This window comes from Epinephelus fuscoguttatus, linkage group LG19 (genome assembly GCF_011397635.1).
Source record: "Epinephelus fuscoguttatus linkage group LG19, E.fuscoguttatus.final_Chr_v1".
NCBI lineage: Eukaryota > Metazoa > Chordata > Actinopteri > Perciformes > Serranidae > Epinephelus > Epinephelus fuscoguttatus.
Window position 1 is genome coordinate 29,237,966 of NC_064770.1, and position 22,109 is coordinate 29,260,074.

The window sequence follows — 22,109 nt, forward strand, 5'->3', positions numbered from 1 at the left end:
TAATCAAGACTGTCTTAGCGTGTTACTGTTGCTAAAATTGGTCAGATTTGTTGCCATATTAAACTACAAACTTCATTAATCATGAATAAACAAGTTCAACCCTAAAAAGTGATCAGGTTTTGGACATTGTCCACTTTAGTATCAGGATTGGCTGCAGGCTGACTTGGCACAGATGGCTGCCATTTTGTTTTTACATGGATTAGTGTATTGAGGTGGCACAACAAAAGGGTCCACAAATGAGGACAGCAGATCTAAGTTAAGTAGAATTAAGTATAAGGTCAGGTAGACCCAAAATGTGATGTCCTCATATGAGGACACAGGGTCTCAGGAGGATATGTATTATGCAGCCTTATATTTTATATATTTTTATGTTTGATCTATTTATTTATTTATTTATTTATTTATTTATTTATTTATTTTTTACCTTCCCATGAAGTTACAAATATTGACTGACTGACTGACTAACTAGAGGAAAATACATCAACCTCCCTCCACCACATGTCAGTTGTTAGATTTTAAAAACTTCCTCTTGGATGATTTAAATTTGAAAGTTGAAGATCAAATCCTGGAGTTGGAAAAAGCTATGGCTTTTTTTTTTATTCTTGTTTGGTATGCTGGTTAGTTGGTGCAAATTGTTGCAAATTTTATTTTTGCAAAATTTTACATGAAACATGTAGAATTTTGATGAAATATCACTATTTTAAGCTTTGATTTGTCTTGGGTTTTTTTTTCTGAGTGAAGCATTCCTCCCACATAATCTGTTCAAGGATTTCTGAAATTTACAAATCCAATGATGATTCCTGTTTTCACAGTTTCTGGTCAGCAGGTTTGGATAGAGGCATGTTTTCTTTAAAAATCTGTGCTAAAATAAATACAAAATACAGCCATTTAAAGCTGTATGCCCCTCCCCTTAGCCAAAATAAACAACATAAGTCCCTCCCCGCTGCTTAATATGCCTCCCCCTTTTTACACCACCCCTCCCCTCTTATAAATAACGAACAGTCCCTTAAATATATTGACATTAATGTATGAGGAAACCTGGTATTATAATTGTGGGCTTCCACCTAAAAGGCCAATGCGGTTTTCCACCTCACAACTGACATTACAGCAAAATAGATACTGACTAGGTGGGTAATTGTCCTTTTTCAACCCATCAACATCTGATTGTTAATTTAGCTTCATTGACAAAAGGAATTTACTAGTTTTTAAATGAAATATTTATAATTTAGATACACAAAAACAGATGCAACAAAATTGTTTCTTGTGTCTAATTTATAGCTATAAAATATAGCGTTATATCGGTTTCAACCCATCTATGTATAATATTTTTACCTTTATTGTGGTACACTTGAACGTTATCACCATGGAAACGAGTGCGACTGCCGTAACCACACCCCTTTGTGACGTCACCGCGTCGGGCGGAGCACTTCCTGGTTACTTGGCGCTGCGTGTTGTGGTTGTTAACTATTGATTTATTTGTCCAAGGAATGGTACATTTTCTTCTGCGACGGGACTGGTTCGGTCGTCTTCGTCTGGCGCTCACTCTCTTCGGACTCCAGTACACCGTGTGCTCCCCCGGAGTTAGGTATGGACGGTAGACAGTAACGTTTCTTATATAGATTTAACCAACGTTAAAAACTGTGACTATTTGACATTATAGGACAGTTTCAGTTTTAAGCTGACACTATACTTGAAAGTGGTCATAGGTATGTGCTGCAGTAGCTGTTTCTGTCAAAGTCCTTGATCAATGCCTGGCGTTATGATTGAAGTCAATACTTACGTAGACATAAGCATTAGCTAACTGTTTATTATCGTTGTACTGTATTTTAATGTTGCTTATATGCAAAAATGATAGCCAGGCTTTGTTTCCTTTTAATATGATAATAATATGAAACGTTATGTCGTGCAAAATTCAACAAATCATAGCTAAACCATCATGCAACAGATGTGTATTGCAGTATAATTGCAGCTGTCCTGCTGTTCTGGTATGATCTGCAAGTGTTTGGTTTCCCTCTGAATTAATGTGATGTCAGCTTATGTCAGAAGATTAACACTGCCATTACTTCATTAGGAAAGTGTTTCCATTATTTGCAGAAGAGCCAGGGGAGCAAGGAGTGCATGTAGGTGGTGGCCGGCTGGGACCATGCTGCTGCAGGGAAGGCAGAGCGCGCCTTACTTACTTATTGGATTTCCATGTCTCATATTTCCTCCCTTGCAGGTCTGCCATCTCCTGCTCATCTTCTCACCCTTTCAGAACCATCAGACCCATCAGTGCCAGTTGCTGTCACCTCTACACGACCAGTGTCCGGACAATGCCTTCCTCAGCAGCGCCTCATGTCAAGTCCAGATGTCCTCAGTATCCAGGGTCCAAAGTCAAGCGCTTACTCGTGCCTGATGACAAGGTGGACTGGAGTCAGAGCTGGCCGCAGTATAATCCAGTCTCCCACACTGACCCTTCAGTATTAAAGAAGCCAGCATGGGCGGACCCTGATATTGGGTGAGCAGTAGGTTGATATGTATGTTGGTAGTTACCAAGTAGTTACTGTCTTGGCTGCTGTGAGATATTCTGACTGTTACACATGCTGTTTGTTTTCAAAGCAGCAGCTGGAGATTTTTCATGCCAGTTTTGATGACTTTTGCTCGCAGCTCTTTCTCTCCAAAGTTCAACACTGTGGACGGTGGCGTGGACAGGACCAGCTTTGGCGGCACCTACAAAATAGAAAAAGGAAAGCCACTGTAAGTTATAGAGAAATTGTTCTTACACTCTCAGTTGGTTTTGCACAAAAACAGGTAGTTCACATCTACAGTCAGTGATTTACATGCCTCATAATTAGAGAGTAGACTCCAAAAGAGAGTTAGAAGTAACAAGACGATGTATATTATGTCAGATTTTATATTTTTGATGGCTAATGACATAGCAAACTCTTTCCTAATGTTACTTTCAGTAGCAGCAGCTGCATAGAGCTGCCAATGGGGATGATGATTCTCTCTAGTATTAGCAATCCTTTCACATTACATTAGTCATTTCATTGAATGTTAATGTTAAAGATGTTGCTTATAGGAATACTTCCACCATAAAATGACCATTTGTATTTAATTTACTCAGCCCATGTTACCTTGAATTTGTGAATATGTTTAAGCATCTGTTTATAAACTCACACAACTCAACAGTATTATCCAAGTTTCATTTATCCAGTCGTATGCTCAGTACTTCCCAAACAGACAGTCCTGTTTGACTGGGAACTGAACAGAAAGTCAAACGTATCAATGCTCCCTTCAGAACCAGACTTCATTGACAAGAACAGTAATTTTACCTCACTGAACAAGGGAACTGCTGGTCTACTGCTGCCTAGATCAGTAGTTTGTTTGTGTTTGTGTTGTTATGTGACTTGAGGGAATCTGAACTAACCCTTTAAAACACCAAAGTTACGCAGTAATGCAAAAAATTTGATGAAGGCAGCAGTAGAGCAGCAGCTCCCATGTTAAATGAGGTGAAATTATTGTTTTTGTCCATGGAGTCTGGATTTGAAGAGAGCACAGATAGGTTTCACTCTCCAATAAGTTCCTGGAAAGGGCTGTCTGTTTGGGAAGTACTGAGCATAACACTGGATGAATAAGACTTGGATTACTCTGCACAAGTTTTATAAGCTTGTAAATGGATGTATTGATATAGTTTTCTGTTGTTAAACCGGCCCCCCTTTTACTTCAATCCATCAAAAATGTTTGCTGTCTTTTGGTTTCTTTGTTTACTGTGGAGGCACACGCACAAAAGGTAACAACGGATTAGTAATATATATATACCAATGGTCATTTTGTGGGTGAAGTATTCCTTTAATGAATATTTAACAGTAATACACATGTCAGGATGAGAAGCCAGAGCAGGCCTGTGATCACTTCTTCTAAAAACTAAAGAGTTTAATTGGAAGCTCTACAGTGCTCTTTGTGCCCTTTTCTGATGATTTTTGTGTTTGTAAAATATTTAGATTTTTGTAAACGTATGCTCTTAAAACTGCTCATAAACAAATACTTTTTACCCATGTAGAAATCCTCATGGCCGCACTGGGGTGACTGGTAGAGGTTTGTTGGGACGATGGGGACCCAATCACGCAGCTGATCCCATTGTCACCAGGTAACTTTTTCTTTATTTTACACATCGGTATCATTATCACACTTGGTGACCATAGTTCATTACTCAATTTAGTAACATAAAAAATTATTCAACCAGGGAAAACCCAGTCAATAATTCATTACAACCAGGCAACGTAAGGTTCTTCCAAAACATGGTATCACTGTATCAGATCAGTTGTCTTTCATGTCAGAAAAATGGATAACTTTACGCACTTAGCAGTTTGTTTGTTTTTTATAAATGCCTGATGGTCTAATGTGTGTCATCGTCTGGCAGATGGAAAGTAGATGCCAAAGGAGCAAAGGTGTCTCACTTAGTCTCCAAGCGGCCTATCCTGCAGTTTGTGTCCATCAAGAGGAAAGACTGCGGGGAGTGGGCCATTCCTGGGGTTGGTGGCTTTTTTACTTCTTTTACAAGCTTCACTGATTAGGGTGTGCCTATTATGATTTGCTCACAGCTATTCAAGAATGCTCAGGGACAATAAAAAGAATTAAATGTTAAGACATGGACAGGTTTGAGTGGTTTCTGGTATGTAAGGTGTCACGGCCATGTGACTTGCCTATTTATTTGTGTGCGTGTGCTTGTTTTGTAGGGCATGGTAGATCCAGGGGAGCAGGTCTCTCTCACGCTGCAGCGGGAGTTCTCAGAAGAAGCGTTGAATTCGTTGGCAGTCCCGCCAGCAGAGAGAGTGAAGATCAGTGAACGCATCACCAAACTCTTCAAATCACCAGGGTTTCAGGTCAGCAGTTCACTCACTTGTTCACTGTCACATTTTATTCAACAAATGCTTCCATGAGGGAATCAGAAATATATTTTTTTTCTTCCTCAGGTCTATAAAGGCTATGTGGATGATCCTAGAAACACTGACAATGCTTGGATGGAGACAGTTGCTGTCAACTTTCATGATGACTCAGGTATCAGTAATGAAGAAGAATGAGCCTCATTCACCAATATCTCTAAGTTAATTCTTAGTTTTCTTTTCTTGAGAAAGGTCTGAAGAAAAGTCTAAGTAAATGCCCTGAGAAATCCAAATATAAGTGTGTAAGACTACATGGCTATATTAATGCACAGAAACTGAAAATAAAAGTTGAGAGAATTAAGCACGCAGCTGATCAAGTAGGTTGTGATCTCAAATCTGAGGCCAAAAAAAGCCAAACACAGAAGAGAGACTCTGACCACCTCTCAGTCTCTGCAAATAGATCTACACAGTCCTGGAAGATGCATTCCCTCCCCAGGGCTTAATCTGCAACATCTTGCAGCAGCAATAAATCTGCCACTGTGCAAATAGACCTGGAATGCAGAAATAGACCTACTTTGGGCCTATACATAACATGATCAATCACTAAGTATTGGATGGCACTGAAATCAAACAGTAAAATTAGACAGCGCTGATCAAATATAAACCAAGATTCTGTTACTGCGTTGCTGATATCTGGCCTCAAATGTTTTCTGAAGCACATTTTAGCTGGCAGTTTAAAGGCACTTTGCATTACTTTACCCACTAGTGGGAGTGTTTATTGGTCTGGTGCAGCGCAGTGCATTCTGGTAGTCAGGGGCCTAGCACAAAATTCTGGATCCTGTTCACAGGCTTTCTCTGTGGACCCATCTGTACATCCACAGCTATTATTCATTCTAGTATCTCTGTGGGCTCACCTCACATGAGGGCCTTGAATACCACAGCCCACGTCATGTAGCACCAATTTCAAAAGTATTTGCATCTTTCTACTGTATAGACAGCACAGTTCTATGACAAGGCTGTCCTTCCAGCAGTGAAATGCTTCTTTAACAGTTGCTGAATGAGGCCCAATGTTTTTTTTCCCTTTCTAACTATCCAAACCCTGTTACAGTTCTTGAGGTATTTTCTCTCTAGTGGCAACAAATGGGGTTTTTGTAGGACAATGACATATCTCATATGTCGTTACCGTAGGCAACAGTGTGAGCGAGCTGCCGCTCCAAGCTGGCGATGACGCAGGACAAGTCCAGTGGGTTGATGTTGACTCGTCCTTCCCGCTCTTTGCGAATCATTCCCATTTCCTGGAGCTGGTTGCCAAAGAGAGGAAAGCTCACTGGTAACTAAGGACGACGGACTCTGACATGTCAATGAAGGAAACATTAAGAGCCTTGTGTGCTGATGCATTAAGGATGCATGACACCTAAACTTTTGTGAATCTTCCCTTGCTAATTTAAACCCAATAATCATAGTCATTGAAAGCCTTATATGCACTCATACGTATTCCCCCTGTACAATCTACAGCAACATTGTGACTGTAGGTTTAGATTGACATAGCAAATTGTATGAAATGAATGTAACAGCATGTTGAAAACTTTGCCACAGAGGACATGGCTCAGCCCATGTACGAGCTGCAGAAAATAAAATGAAAGAGAAGAAATGTACATTTTCATAAAAAAGATTTTGATTCATTGCTTGGAAGAAGCTTAACATGAGACTGTAGAACGCAAGATGCTACTGAGTGGCACACTGTACTGTTTCTGTTGGCACTAATTATGCTAATTTATTCAATGTTAACAAGGATCACATTAACCCAGCGTGATCATGTAAGAACAAACACAATGAGCTGCCGAACACAACACATACTACATTAATTTAAGTGTGATAAGGCGTGGGGGCAATCAAAATGAAAAAGTGTCGATTGACTTTGATCTTTAGATGTGAAATGAATATAAAGATGTGGTGGAGCTCCACACACAGCCGAACAATGTGCTGAAGCTGAGCACAGACAGGCCAGAAGCTGGAGGACAAACATGTTTTCAAGTGGCAACAGACGGTGGAAGCAAAGGCCATTTCACACTCGACAGCCTGTCTTTTCCAAAACATTCACATCAGTAAGTGTCATCTCACTGCTGTGCGTACTTTGTGATGAATTACGCATTAAATGGCTTGTATCTGTGAGGATTCATGACACAAACACTAACACATGGACACTTCTGTTATCAGAAAGCAGCCAACAACAGAAAAACATTTCTTAAAGGGACAGTTCACCCCAAAATCAAAAATACATATTTTTCCTTTTACCTGTAACGCTATTTATCAATCTTGATTGTTTTGCTCAGTGTTGGACATAACAGCCAGAGGTTCACTTCCAGCCACACTCTTGTTCCTTTCCCACAAGTGCCTTTTTGGCATCTTCACTACAGCACACAGATTATTAATACCGCCTCTTATGAAATCTGTTAAAGGGACAGTTCACCCCAAAATCACAAATACATATTTTCCCTCTTACCTGTAATGCTATTCATCAGTCTAGATTGTTTTGGTGTGAGTTGCTGAGTGTTGGAGATATCAGCCATAGAGATGTCTGCCTTCTCTCAAAGATAATGGAACGAGATGGCACTCGGCTTGTGATGCTCAAAGCGCCAAAAAATACATTTGAAAAACTCCAGCAATGTCACTTTCCAGAAATCATGACCTACTTAGGATAATCCACAGACCTTGTGGACAGTTTCATGTAGGAACTATTTTCTCTCTACCGAACTACATCTGCCAACTACATCACTGCGCACAAGGAAGTTTTGTTAGCTCACCTAGCACCACAAGGCTAGCCAAGGAGGACGCTATTAATGTTTACATTTCGCGCTGTCACAAGCACGAGCATCTCATCCATGAGTAGATGTACACTTTCTTCTGCATAGTAATATGTTTGGCCGGTGTAGTTCAGTGGAAAGAAAATAGTTCCTACATGAAACTGCTCACATCAAGGTCTGTGGATTATCTTGAGTAACCAGGTCATGATTTCTGGAAAGAGACATTGCTTTTGAGTTTTTTAAATGCACTTTGTTGGCACTTTGAGCATCATAAGCCGAGTGCCATCTAGTTCCATTATCTTTGAAAGAAGGCAGACATCTCTACGGCTGATATCTCCAACACTCAGCAACTCACACCAAAACAATCTAGACTGATAAATAGCACTACAGGTAAGAGGGAAAATATGTATTTGTGTTTTTAGGTTGAACTGTCCCTTTAACAGATTTCATAAGAGGTGGTATTAATAATCTGTGTGCTGCAGTGATGCCAAAAAGGCACTTGTGGGAAAGGAACAAGAGTGTGGCTGGAAGTGAACCTCTTACAAGAACAACTTATTAAATTAGGTCCACAATAGTTTGATGTAATGCCACAATTCCTACAAGTCCTTTTTATTTGCTCTCACCCCTGCTCAGGCTACAACATTTGCCTGCATGACATGATATTCAAAAGGTGCGATACCAACAGCTGTGTGTGCTGTTCAAACGTCACTAAAATACAGCAGCTGCCTTATATAGCGTAATCTTAAAAATGTTCACACCTATGCAGATGCACATTCAGCTCTGATAGACTTCCTGTGCACTCAGACTACTTACCAGCTCCACAAGAGCATTTACAGTCGGAGCACTAATAACATTTATTGTTGCAGGAAGGGCGAGTATTTCCCAGTAAGATTGCCCCAACTGTACTAATTCAAACTGGCAACCTGCCAGTCACAAAATCCTCTAACCTTTGCCTTCAAAAGTTTTCACTGATTTCTTTTCTGCCTCATGATTTTGGCTTGTGGTTAGTACAAGAAAAAATAAATAAATCGTAGGAGGAGTTATACGTGAGGCTTTGCTGATTTGATTGTCTGTATATGCTATAATGTGAAGATGAACCAAGAGGTGTCCACTTACTAAACTTGCACTGAAAGTGTCTGCTCTCGTGTTTTTTGTTATTCATTTGACTCACTTGAAATTGTAAATCAGTGTGAATTCTTAAGTTGATTTTGTACTTTCCCCATAAAGTATGTGCTCGTCTTAAGGATTATTATACACTCTCCACTGTATTTATTGTCTTACTGTACGCGTAACATCAGCTGTCTTTATGTCTCACATTAGAAGCCGTCATCACATATTTATGCACATCTTGAGACCTCATGCATTATCAAGTGCTACAAAACCAATAAAAATGAAATTCATTTTTGTTTGATCTTAGGTGATCTACATCAATGTCTAGTGTGTTTCTCTTCCAATTGTGAAAAGGTTCATTTTTGACAGCTAAATAAAAACTATGGAAAATTACATTTCGATTGGACAAATATCTGTTCATTGTACATTGTGTACTGTCTGTGTAGTGTGCACTGAGACTGCTCTTCTCACCAGCTGGATACAGGCCAAAACACTCTCTATAGGCTACTTCTGTATAATGGGTGGTCATGTTTGTAATGATTTACTAAACTGTAATGTTTTCCCTGAGTGGCCTTGAACCACACAGATACTTTCCTCAGACAGCAGCAGGATATACTGCCTCATTACATATGGAATATGTAAGGTCAATTCAGTAAGACAGGCAAGGAGGTGCAAAAGATTATTTCAAAGTTGGGAACATTTAAATTATACACTGTATTTGCATGGTGTTAATGGCTATGTTTTCAGGCCATGCTCAGTGATGAACACATTATAGCAACATGGATTTAATTTCCAGACATAGGACTTTAAGTATTTCATAATCTTAGGGTAAATGGTTGCCTGTAAATTTACTGCAGCCATAACTGCATTAGTGCAGCAGACAGTCTTACCAAGTCTTGAAATATAGTCATGACTGTTGAACAGGACATGAATCTTTATTGCACTTGTGTTTTTTTTTCTTCTTACAAACTTACTTTTATCCAGACTCTCAATTTCAGATGCTGCTGTTTAGCTTCAGACAATAAAGGTGCCTTTATTGTCTGAAGCTAAACAGCCATCCATTCATTTAAAACAGTTTTAAAATTGTATTTATTGAGGCATTATATTCTTGTTATTTTTACTTGTTTACTTATTTTTTTAATGTTTAGGTTATGTGATTGCAGAAAAACCAAAAAATCAAGCAAAGTCAAAGTGGCCTACATTAACTCAGTGGAAGAACTACATTACCCAGAAGCCTGTGCGACAAAAGCCGCTTTCGCTGACGACGTGGCCGGTGTACGTCTCAGCCCCGTGTTTCAACGGACCGGGGCGATTCAAATAAGGCAAACCGGCTTTGTTCACAGCTTGTTCAGAGAGTCTCCTACTTCAGCAAGTCTCTCCAGAAGTTTGATACCATCACAATGTCTGGGAAGATCAAGAGCCGGAGTGCCGCTAACGCAGAGTCGATAAGCGGCGGGGTGTCCTGCGATGAACGCATCCTGAGGGATTGTCACCAACTGTACACGGATCCCGACAGTGGTGAGTTGGCTGACATATTTTGCTGGACTCAAACCTTCGCTGGAAATCCCTTCAACACTGACCTAATTGTCAATATAATAAAGCTAGCAAACTGTTTGCTGACCGGGGGTTAGCTAGCTAGCTTAGTAAGTTTGGAGACCTTATCCGTGCTACAGGGGGCTAACCGTTAGCTAACGTTAGCTGTTAAGCAAGGACTTTATGGATTGGCTGACGTTGTGCAAGCTAGCATTAATGCTAGTTTTAACAGCCAGCTGCCAATTAATTACTGATGAGTCAGCTACACGTTAACAGCGTTTTTGCAGTTGTACCTCATTATAAAGTGAGTTTTGGTTGGGGTCAGTTTATAAGAGTCCATCTAGGGGCGTCGCTAGGAATTCTGGGTCCCCGGAAAATTAATGAATGAATGAAATTAAGTACCGTGAACGCACTAAAAGCAATAAATGCTTTTATAAATGAAAATAACTACTCCTACAGAAGTGATTGTGGCCCTTCTCCAGCCCAGCTCACTCAAGCAGCAGTCTTGGTCCTGACTGCCTGACCTGAGTCCTGCAGGTGCAACCACAGCACCATGATGGCTCCAGTCTAACTTGATAGGTGTATTCTTTAATTTACATAAAAAAATAAAATAAAAAATCATTGTGTTTTTTCCAGGCTTGATCACAGTCGCTGAATCTGTTGGTGTGAAGTTGCTGCCTCCCCGAAAAAAGATCACTGTGATGCTGATGGGCAACCACTCTGCTGGGAAAAGCTCCTTCATCAACTGGTAAGTATGTTGTAAGAAAGGATGTCCCAGTGTAGTTTACAGAGAGCAAGTCTGCCCACATTAAGCAAACATGATCAAGATCAAGATTAACTTTATTGTCCCACAGTGTGGGAAATTGTCTTGGGCCCTACACCCATACTGCAGCCATAGAAATACAACATACAACATAATACATAGACAAATCAACATCATACAAAACACAAAAGAGATAGATAGATAACATCACATGCTAAAAATACCTCTACAAAAATGCAAATCAGCAAATCATCATAATCAAATTCCAGTTCTCTATCTGCCATTGTTTTAAAAGCTTTACAGACAGAGGTATGAATGGTTTTTAAATATGTCGAGTCTGCGATGAGGCACTCTAAAGCTCCTACCACAGGGCAGCAGCTTGCACTCTGTATGCAGAACATGAGAGGAGTCATTGATGATCTTATTGGCTTGACTTAGAGTAGCTTGCTCAAAAAAATAGACTGCAAGGAAATGTGCTCTTTGACACCTATTATTCTCCAGTCTGTATTTTAACTGCACACAGAGGTTACCAAACCAAGCTGTGATACTGTACCTAAGTAGGCCCTCTAACAATGCCTGATAAAAAATTATCATAAATTTTTGATCATCACCATGAACTCTCAAAGTAAGAAATGCAACTGTTGTTGTAATCTGCTGCAGAGACTATCAACATGTGTGTTCCTGGTTAGGGAGGTGTCAACAAAGACTTCGAGATATTTATATGATGGGACCTGTGCCATGGATTGGATGTGGATGACATCACAAAGTGACAAACGTGACAAAATGTTCTTGTCCAAGCCTGTACAGCTGATTTTGTGTGTGTCCTTGGTACTGTCCTTTATGCAATTTATTGGAACATTTAGCTGATAAATGCAATCCATAATGCATGAGTGCAGCTAAGATTTTACTGTGATCTTTATGTCAGCCAATACAGACTATTGATTTTGTAGAATAGTATAGTTTTAATTTATTTAGCTTGGACAGTGGACAAAATATTTATCCTCCCCTGGAGCATCACTAAATTGTTTGTTGTGACCTGTTTTTTTTTTTTTTGGTCAGGTATGTCGAAGAGCACATCCAGCGCACTGGAGTGGCTATTGAGACCCAAGGCTTCAGCTTTGTAACAAGTGGGCGCAAGAGAGAATCTCTCACAGTAAGTGCAACAGTACAAAAACAATAAGGTGCCATTTGTTGTAAGTTGAGTTTATATTCACAAGGTAAAGGAAGCGTGAGCGTGACGCCTACTCCATCCTGTCCCTGAATAGCATCCACATTGAACGTCTTACAGATTACAAATACCTTGGCATCTGGCTAGATGACAAGCTTTCATTTAAAACACACGTGCTTAAGCTCACAAAGAAGGTGAGAATTAAATTGGGGGCATTGTACAGACTTTGGTCATGCTTCTCTTTAGAAAATAGAAGGACAATTATTCAGCCTACTATAGTCTCAGATTATGGCGATATTTTGTATATGCATACAGCTCAATCCACATTAAAATCATTTGATAGCGTCTACCACAGTTCTCTCTGTTTTATTACTGCGGATGGTTTTATAACTCACCACTGTGAGCTATATCAGAATGTGGGATGGTGTTCTCGCACTGATAGAAGGGAAAACATTGTCTCCTTTTTGTTTTATAAGGCATTGCTTGGAAAGATGCCCTTCTACCTCACTTCTCTTTTTAAAATCAAATCCATCTCTCATCAAACACACTCACAGGGATTTTTATCCCTTGAAACTCCTCAGATCACTTCAAAGCTCGGTAAATTAGTTTTTAGTTTTCTCGCAGCAAATAAATGGAAGGAGTTACAAGAGGTATTTAAAGTAGATAGGTATGTGTCATTAGGTTATATCAAGTATATGCTAGATGATATGGTTGTTTTACAGTGTTCCTGCTTTGGTTAATTGACAGACATGCTTTTCTACATATTACTATTTTTGTTGTTGTTGTTGTTATGTATCCGTCCTTTATTGCAGACTCTATTCTTAATATTTAATTTTTCATCTTTATATGATTGGTTTTTTATTGCTGTTTATAATTCTTGATACATTGCTGCTACTTACTTGTTTTTGGGTTTTTTAAAATATATTTTTTGGGACATTTTTGCCTTTATTGTGCAGGACAGGTAAGCGTGAAAGAGGGAGAGAGAAGGGGGATGACATGCAGCAAAGGGCCACAGGCTGGATTCGAACCCGGGCCGCTGTGGCAAGAGCCTTGTACATGGGGCGCCTGCTCCAACCACTAAGCCACTGACTCCCCGCTACTTATTTGTTTTTATGAACTTTTTCCATCACTTTATTGCAATTGCTATCATATATTTGAATCCCCCTAGCCCGTTGAATGTGAACTCAAGACATTGCTGTAAAAGAGCTTAATGCGCAGTCAGTTTTCCCTGAATAAACAATGGTTTATTGATTGATATTTGGTTGAGGGAGAAGTAATGTGAAATTCAAATGGACTTGTTACATCAACTTGAATTAGCTCCTCTGAAGTGTTTTCAGTTCTTCTGGAGATCCTGACACCTGCTTCACAAACTATCTCTGACAAATTTGTTTCTGTTTTTCTGTAGGGCAATGCCACCCTTCATCTATATCCACACTTCAAGCCTCTGCAAGAGTTCAAAGGTGAGATTGCTGCTCGAATCACAATCCCTCCCTGTTCTATTCTAAAGAGTTACCACAATGATGCACTTTGTCCCCCCTCAGGCTGCCACCACACTGATCCACTCCCAAATTCCCGGCATTTTGATGGAGAGATTTGCTGATTTGTTGCTTGGCGTAGTTTTTCTGCAGCCTGTTTAGGACGCAGCAACAGCACAGATTGGATCAAAGTGGCAGCACCCTCACATTTTTATCCTTTGAAGACACTGATACAGTCCCTTGTCTTTATGGAAGAAAAACAAGGATCAAAAAGCAGAAAGCATTCACATTACTATGCTGCAATTGTGTTAAAGCCAAATGAAGGAACTTATTTGAAGCATGATGAATTTAATGCTCAGAGATCTGTACTGATTTGATCTCTGATCTGTTTGAATTGATATCTAGGTGTTTCAGAGTACTTGAGCACAGAGATCTGCACGTCGCGACAGAAACGGTTCAGCCTGGTGACATTTGTGGATTCACCGGGGTTGGTGGACGGTGACATGAAGTATCCCTTTGATGTGGACCAGGTTATCATGTGGCTGGGTGAGTGGCCACTAAATGACCTTGCTTGTTGTCATACTGTAGTTAATAAGGGTCCCCTAGGGCTTCTGTGGCAGCTGGTGTTGTGACACCGAGTTATTTTAAATGGCATTGTAAAAATAATACAAGTATAGAGGAGCAGTTCTGTTGAATGTGTGATGTCTTCAGTTAAAGTGAGATACCAGCCTCTAAAGGCACCAGGCCACGGTTATTTCTGCCACAGTATTTGTGTGCCATTAGTGATCTTTTGTCAAGTTGGCTACTGATCTCACCACTTCCTTTGCGAACTAGCTTTTGTAAGCTTCTTTTTTTGTAAGCTAGTTTTGTAATCATCTTTCTGTGCAATTATATTGTCACAGTGTGATGAAACCGCACAATGATACAAAACTCTAAGTAATGAGCAAGTAAAACAATTAAAGAACTTTATACAATCCTACAGAAAAGTTTAATGAGTATCACTCAGGAGTTCTCGCTCTGACATCAAACTTCCATTACCATACGTTTTAATATAATAATAAGAAGATTTAATACAATAGACATTGTGTAAGAATCTGTTGTGGTGTAATAGTCCTTCCCACTTTCCCTCTCAGGTGATCTCTGTGACCTGATTCTGGTCTTCTTTGATCCCATGGGTCAGGCTTTGTGCAAGCGCACCCTCAACATAGTGGAGAGCCTGAATGAGAAACATGGAGATCGTCTGCGTTTTTACCTGAGCAAGGCTGACGAGGCTGGAGGAGAGTCGGACAGACAGGTACGCTCAGCAACAGCTCACTTTAAAAGCCCATTTTTTTAGGACTGTCATCATTCTTCATTCACATGTATACAAATGCATTTTTTACTCACCTCAGTTAAAGGAGTTTCCACATGTATAAGAATTTTAAAAACAGAGGAGGAGGAATAATAACCTAAAACAGAGCATGTCCTCTTCATGTTAAAGTGTGTGGGTAGTTGAAAGCTGCTGTCGAGTGTCTTAACCAATGCAGGTTTTAAAGTATGTATGAGCACAGAAGTAGGGCTGTAACTCACAATTATTTTTCAGATTAAATGTTTTGTCTATAAAATGTAAAAAAAAAAAAAAAAAAAAAAAAAAGAGGTGAAATATTGCCCTGTCTAATTTCCCAGGGCCTAAGGTGACATCATTTCATTTGACCAACAGTCTAAAAGTCCAAAGCTTTTTAGTATGTTGTCATGTTTGATCAAAAGAGCATCAAATACTCATATTTAAGAAGCATGAAACCTGTAGATGTTTGGCTTGTTTTGCTTTAAAAGGATTAAATTTGATGATCAGAACAGCAGCCAATTAATTTTCTGTCCATGAACTAACCATAAATTGACTGACTATTGCAGCTCTTTTCAGAACACACAAGTAAATGAACATTCTCTCCCATAAAGTAAAGTCCGTTTGACCAGAATTATTAGCCATTGTCTATATCCACTCAAAAGGACCTATTTGTCTTTTTGTGTCTGTCTGTCTCAGAGAGTAATGATGCAGATTGTTCAGGAGCTCTGCAAGCGACCAGGACTGAACAAATGCGGTTTTGACATGCCCACCATCTACATTCCTAATCCAAGTAAGGTAAGGGTCGCACTTCATTGAGCTTCAGGTGATTGTATGCTGTTAATGCTCATGTCTCTGCTACCTCAACTTGTTCTTTGTAATTCCAATTATTTAAAGGTTAATATAAACATAATGATGGGCGCACATTGTAATTTGTTGTCTTTGTTCACAGCCAAGTCGCTGTGTGAACCAGATTGAGGAGGTTTGTCGCACCGTCGAGAAAACCATAAACCAGACAGTCCAGAATACACTCAACTCCCTGGAGAAGGACTGTGAGATTATCAGTGAGGCCATCACTGATACACTCAATAATGACAGGTAACACACAGAAACAGTTTGTGCCTCAGAATGCAGTATAGTTTCATGACCTGACATGCTTTATTGTTGCACTACTAAAAAAAATTATGTTCAGTGTTTAACTTGATTGAAAAGAAATGTGTGCAGCAGCCAGTTGAGGTCACTGTCTTTGCACTTTTGTTTCATTGACTCCTATTCATCCCAACTGTAAGCGCCATCCTGTGCAGATATTTAATCTTACTGAGACACATGCACAGTAGCATCAGTCCATGATGCCTTCAGAGAATAATCCGACCCTCTGCTCTCACAGGCAGACCGGTACTAGGAACCGACGGGCGCGCTGTAAGAGCTGCTTCCTGACTCTGCTGGGCTTCACCATCCCCATGGCTCTGATGGCCTTACTGGTGCTGGGCCTTCTGTCCCAGGAGCTGCTGGAGGCGGCTATGGGCCGCGAGGGCAGAGAGATGCTCTCACTCTACCTGGTGAGTGTTCAAGGGAGTGCACCACACGCTGTTGTTTTGTAGGCGTTGCACAGTCGACATAAAGCAGTCAAGTCTGATTTTTAGCTGCCCTTGTAATCCACAGGCTCCTGTAGTGAGAGTACTGGAGTCCCTCTCTGTGGAGCAGCAGCTTTACAGTTGTGGCGGACTGGTCCTTCTCTCCTTCCTCCTGCTCATTATCGCACGCTTCTCCTTCAGGTAGGACAGCACCATCATCTGCTCATCTACTGTTATTGTAATGTCACCATTTTCATTCATTGTAATATATTTTATTCTACATGAACTCTCAGTCCTCATTTACCCTTTGCTCTAGTGCAGTTTCATCTGCACAGTGCACACTTCAAGTTCAAATGTACATACTTGACAGTTAAATTTTTAAGAAAAAAATGCCTGTATCCAAGTTTCATAATGTATTTTATTTTATTTCATGTTATTTATTTTATTTTATTAAAAAATAAGAAAGAATCAAATAACAAACTCTCTTTAATCTTTTCAGCCTTGTCACTGTCTCGAAAGGGACTTCTCCGTCCGTTTAAGAGAGTATTCTCTAGAGTTTGTTGCTTCGATGCTGCCTTTGCTTTAGTCACCTGAATTAACTGTATTCCAGTGAAGGTTTAAATTCGTTGCCGTCATTACGTTGCTGTGCATGAAAGCCTCTTGAGTAAAAACACTTGTGTGACAGATGACATGAAACAAAGGATCAGATTGGGCCCAATATAGTCGACACCAGTCAGTAGTACAGTTTGGTACATAAACTACATTTGTACTGTATGTAGTATCTTTGTATCTGAGATTGTTTTGGTGTCTATTTTCTCTTGCCCGTGGTATTTTACAGGTTGTTGTGTTTTTTTACTGCAGCTGTGACACTTTGATTTCCCTTTGTGGAATCAAGAAGATAATCTGTTAAGCAGCTGCATGTGATCTGGGCTCCCTGTGATTTTGCAGCACTGCTCATGACAAAGGATAAAAACAAACTTTCACATTTCTTATCAAACTCCCTTCAATTCTTTGCAGCACTCAACCAACTCTGTCAGGCAAACAAAAAAGGCAACTGCAGGAGAAGCTGGAGTACATCCAGGAGGTGGTCAAGACCAAAAAGGTATTACAAGTGTGTTTGAGTATGACTAAAACGGTACTAATAGAAATGCATTATTGGGATTTTAAACTGTCTAATCTTTGCCTGTAGAAAAAGCTGTATGAAGATTACCTCCGTCAGAGTGTCAGCGATCAGGACATGGACTTGTAAAGAAAGACGGTGATGCACACAGCGATTCCACATCCCCACACTGACGTCGGACCAAATGAAATAAAAGCTTTGCCAAGGTTTCACACCAGCCGTCATGTCACTGACCACTAGATGCTGCATACTGTGGAAGTGTGCAGATGTACATTTTAAGCACATGGTACACTTGTAGAAAAGCTTTGGTGCTTTGGATACTGTAAAGTTTGTTTACGTATTAGATGGTGTTACCTCTGTAAACGCTCCAAAACCACACTACCTGCAGATGATTAGTGTTTGGAGATGACCTTTTGTTACTGATCACTTATTGTTGTAAGCATTTATATACATGTATTTTGTGCCTCTGCACCAGTCAAATGAATACCACTTTAAGATATTTAAACATTTTCAAACTATTTATAATATTTCTTTATCAGAGAAATTGTATTTTGGTTATATGGCATATAGCACTAGTTTATATGAGTCACTTTGTATGAGTTTCCGAAGACTTTCACCAGCATTTTTATACAGTACTCTGGCTGCTTGGTATCATGAAGTTACAGTTTGAGGTATTAATCCAGGTCTCATCATGAATGTCTGTGAAAGGTAATGTGTAGAATATTCAATTATCCACACAACTCTTGTTATTGAAGTAAATATCCAGCAATCGAACATTTTATCAGTGAAGTTTTTGTACTTTCCTGTTCTATATTGTGACCATGTTTTAACTACAAATGAATTAAATAAATAGTGTTCAATATACTGTCGGAGGTTCCTTATTGAGATTAAGGCCCCATCTACACGCATGCAGATATTTTTGTAAATGGATATTTTTCTCTACGTTTTGGCCTCTTTTCCACGTGTAAACAGACAAAAACAGAGATTGATTGATTGATTGATTGATTGAGGTGAAGATTTTTAAAAAAAAAACAAAAAAAAACTAGAGGGGTCTAGATGCAGTCTTGCAGACTACTCACTTCACCACAAGAAAGAAACAAATCTTAAGAGGAGTGCATTTCAGGTTTTAGTTGTGCATGTGATCATTTCTCCGTACTTCTAAATTCCTTGACTCTCCGGTTTGAATAACAAGTCAGGTACCACCCTGAAGATCTTAGATACAGTCTCTGCAGAAAATGTCTGCCTCTAGTGGACTGATGCCTTTACAAAAGGGTTAGTGCCACATTTTGGGATATCCTTTGTTTTGATTTTCATTAGGTGGGAGTAATGACATGATGCTCTGCCCAAATCCTGTTTGAAAATATCTGCATTTGAAGATGACAGATGATTATTGATTATGTGTAACCATACAAAAATGTGTGTTGTTTGGGAAAAAGTGTTCTGAAGTCGCCACATCAGAATCAGAGTAAGGTTTATTGCCACGTTGGTTTTCACATTCAGTGAAAACCAACTTGATGTTTTGATGCCTACAATTAAACTTTTTAAAGGAAATAAAAACAAAAGCAAGTCACCGGAAATGTGAAAATACACAATAAAATGGTTATAGTATATCTGCAGGGTGTCTTAAATTCAATTTTATAAATATTTGGCCTTAAAAGTCATTAAATAGAATTTGTGAGGTCTTAATTACTTATATGTTGGCAAAATGTAGATTAACCCAACTGGCTTTAACAACCATATTCCTACATACCTCTCTCTGCACAAGACCACATGTATACTACTTACATTTATACTTTCTTTAAATGTTTGATCAAGCAAAATATGATTTGTCCCAAAAATCGGTCTCAAGTTTAGTTAAAAATGTCTTAAAATCATAAAATGTAAGACCTTATTGTTATGTTTTTCTGTTACCAAATTTCATTCAGTAATTTGGATGTATGATGACACAGTAGCAAAGTTTCATGTTTTTCTTTTTCAGGGATATTAATCCTGCCTGAGACAGCATCTGTCACAAATATCAGAGAGGTTTGGATAGATCTTCGATAATCTAGCTTTGCTAAAATGGATCCTGTGAAGAATTATCATGATCTGTTTTAATTTGTAAGATTGTACCTATATTTCTTCTCTGCTTCATAGTTTTGTTCTTGCCACACCCGTTTGACTGCAGATGAATAGGGGCAGGATGCATGCCATCCTCGATATCAGATTTCTAGATGAAGAGATGAAAATCGAAGAGAGGCATGTAAGAGTATCAGGGCTGGAAAATGAAGTTGGATCAAAATAGACTCGCAGGTTTGGCCAGGGCATATAAATGGAAGGATTCTGCTGTAATCACAGGTGAAAACTGTTTATAGCATGTGGTTTCCAGTTTGGTGAGAACAGTGATTTCAAATCTTTTGTTTTAAATTGAAAAGCAAACAGAGGAAACTATAAACCTTGTAGTCATGCCTTTGTCAAGCAAAGGAAGCAGGTGCAAAAGGACTGCTGCCAATAAAACACTGTTTTCCAGTTTCAAGGTTATTACCAAGCTTGACTTTTAACATCTCTGTCAAACACTGCCAAGTGAAATAATTTACAGATGAAGTTTATGAATCACTCAGATAGAGTTCTGCTCTTTTCTTTTATAAGAGGGATGATTAACCGCAAAGTGAAACATTATGAAGTCCCTCTAACATAACTCATATTAATTTAAGGTGTTGAACACATGATGTCATGCACATACAGTACGTTATTACATAATCTTTCCTTTGTGAAGGACAACAGAGGACTTCACATCATATCAACATGCAGTATGAAAAGTGACCTGCTTGCCAAAGCTGATAACACACAGCTGAAGCTCATTGTGCACTGGTATGTAGCACTGTGAACAGAAGAAACAGATTTCTGTGCTGATAGTTTTTTGTTGAATGGAGGAATTGCACTGGAAGCACTGGGAGCCATGACAGAGCAACACAGCCACATCTTTCATCATGACACAGAGTCCAAGAGACACCATTTCTGATCAGCAGGACCTTCCTCCTGCACACTGCCTTCAAAATAGGAGCTACATTTGAATTCTATCCTACATAAACTGAGGGATAATCTGAAAAAAAGAGAGATGTGATTTGCCGTAATATTTGGATTTTTCTTCTTAATACATTCCTCTTTAATTTTGAAAAGGTAACTTGCAAAGGATATATATCAGTGCTGGGAGCAGTAATAACATACCATTCACGAGGACCAAAATATAAAATAACTTAAAATTGTCTTCCTCCACCAGAGGGTATCCTTATTAGAGAGGAAAAAGTCATTTTTCAATACCTCCATATTGCTTTCATCAAAGAGGTTACAGTAGTGTTACAGTAATTTTAAGTTCTTCTCTTATATATGTCCAAGAAAATTGAGAAATGCAATTTTTTTTATCACACACTAACTTTTTTTTTTTATTTCTGACATTAAAAACTTGAAAATTTTCATATATGATAATAATATATAGGCTATTTTGTTTTTGTTCTGCAGTTTACAGTGAGTCCACAAGACTATCTCGGAGAATTAAAGGATCTGTTTCAAAATCACAGTGCCCCATCAGCAAAAATAAATAAAGATAAAAAAAAATAAAATAAAAATATAAACTAATAATAATAAAAAATAATAAATAAATTATTATTATATGCTGATCAAATAATAATAACAATAATAATGATAATGATAATGAAAATAATAACAATTGGTGGGCCATATAAAAAAAATTATTCATTTTTGTTATTTATTATTATTATTATTATTATTAGTTTATATTTCTAGTTTTATTTTTGAACTTTTTTATTTATTTTTGCTGATGGGGCAAAGATCCTTGAATTCTGTAAGATAGTCTCAAGGACTCACTGTAAACTTCAGCACTTAAAACAAAATAGCATCTATCTATCTATCTATCTATCTATCTATCTATCTATCTATCTATCTATCTATCTATCTATCTATCTATCTAGATATAGATATAGATATATATAGATATATGTGATCATTTTCCATTTAATGTCGGAATTAAATAACAAAAGTAAGTGCGTAATTAGTAAATATCAGCTATCGTTCTTTAATAATAATGAAAATAAAAATAAAGATAAAAATAAAAATGAAAATAATAATAATAATAATAATAATAATAATAATAATAATGATAATTATTATTATTATAAGAATGAGTAAATAATAAAATATAATAATAAATGAATGAATGAATAATGAATAACAATACATAAAACAAGAAATAAATAATGTTACAGTATATGGTGTATTATTTTTGTGACGTACAAACTGGGGTTCAGTGACCCCCAGCGGTCACCAAACAGTGGACATGATGACAGGATGCCTAATGTCCAGGGAGTGGCAGCAACATA

The 22,109-nt window shown here is 38.5% G+C and overlaps 2 protein-coding genes across 4 annotated transcripts; both read left to right on the forward strand.

The window, feature by feature from the left end:
- The first annotated feature begins 1,410 nt into the window (after positions 1 to 1,410).
- nudt9 (nudix (nucleoside diphosphate linked moiety X)-type motif 9) lies at positions 1,411 to 7,301 on the forward strand. Of its 3 annotated transcripts, none has more exons than XM_049562144.1 (8): positions 1,411 to 1,585; positions 2,219 to 2,497; positions 2,599 to 2,736; positions 4,043 to 4,129; positions 4,403 to 4,514; positions 4,719 to 4,865; positions 4,956 to 5,040; positions 6,054 to 7,301. In XM_049562144.1, the coding sequence occupies exons 1-8, from the start codon at positions 1,488 to 1,490 to the stop codon at positions 6,197 to 6,199; spliced, it is 1,092 nt and encodes a 363-aa protein (XP_049418101.1). In that variant the 5' UTR covers positions 1,411 to 1,487; the 3' UTR covers positions 6,200 to 7,301. The 3 variants fall into 3 exon arrangements, with proteins under 3 accessions (XP_049418101.1, XP_049418102.1, XP_049418103.1); XM_049562145.1 differs by having other exon boundaries at positions 2,602 to 2,736; XM_049562146.1 differs by having other exon boundaries at positions 2,255 to 2,497.
- Positions 7,302 to 10,029: 2,728 nt separating this feature from the next.
- si:ch211-11k18.4 (uncharacterized) lies at positions 10,030 to 18,597 on the forward strand. Its single transcript, XM_049562279.1, has 12 exons — positions 10,030 to 10,297; positions 10,949 to 11,060; positions 12,135 to 12,228; positions 13,649 to 13,703; positions 14,124 to 14,264; positions 14,852 to 15,012; positions 15,739 to 15,837; positions 15,992 to 16,137; positions 16,427 to 16,598; positions 16,702 to 16,814; positions 17,631 to 17,715; positions 17,803 to 18,597. Exons 1-12 carry the CDS (start codon positions 10,180 to 10,182, stop codon positions 17,860 to 17,862), a joined length of 1,356 nt encoding a protein of 451 aa, XP_049418236.1. The 5' UTR covers positions 10,030 to 10,179; the 3' UTR covers positions 17,863 to 18,597.
- The last annotated feature ends 3,512 nt before the right edge of the window (positions 18,598 to 22,109 follow it).

Bases quoted from the DNA above. Each gene is read 5' to 3' on its own strand.
- nudt9 (XM_049562144.1), top strand. From the start codon at position 1,488: ATGGTACATTTTCTTCTGCGACGGGACTGGTTCGGTCGTCTTCGTCTG. The intron at 4,130-4,402 runs GTAACTTTTTCT...ATCGTCTGGCAG, and splicing joins GCTGATCCCATTGTCACCAG to ATGGAAAGTAGATGCCAAAG. The intron at 4,515-4,718 runs GTTGGTGGCTTT...CTTGTTTTGTAG, and splicing joins GGGAGTGGGCCATTCCTGGG to GGCATGGTAGATCCAGGGGA.
- si:ch211-11k18.4 (XM_049562279.1), top strand. From the start codon at position 10,180: ATGTCTGGGAAGATCAAGAGCCGGAGTGCCGCTAACGCAGAGTCGATA. The intron at 15,013-15,738 runs GTACGCTCAGCA...TGTCTGTCTCAG, and splicing joins GAGGAGAGTCGGACAGACAG to AGAGTAATGATGCAGATTGT. The intron at 16,815-17,630 runs GTAGGACAGCAC...AATTCTTTGCAG, and splicing joins ATCGCACGCTTCTCCTTCAG to CACTCAACCAACTCTGTCAG.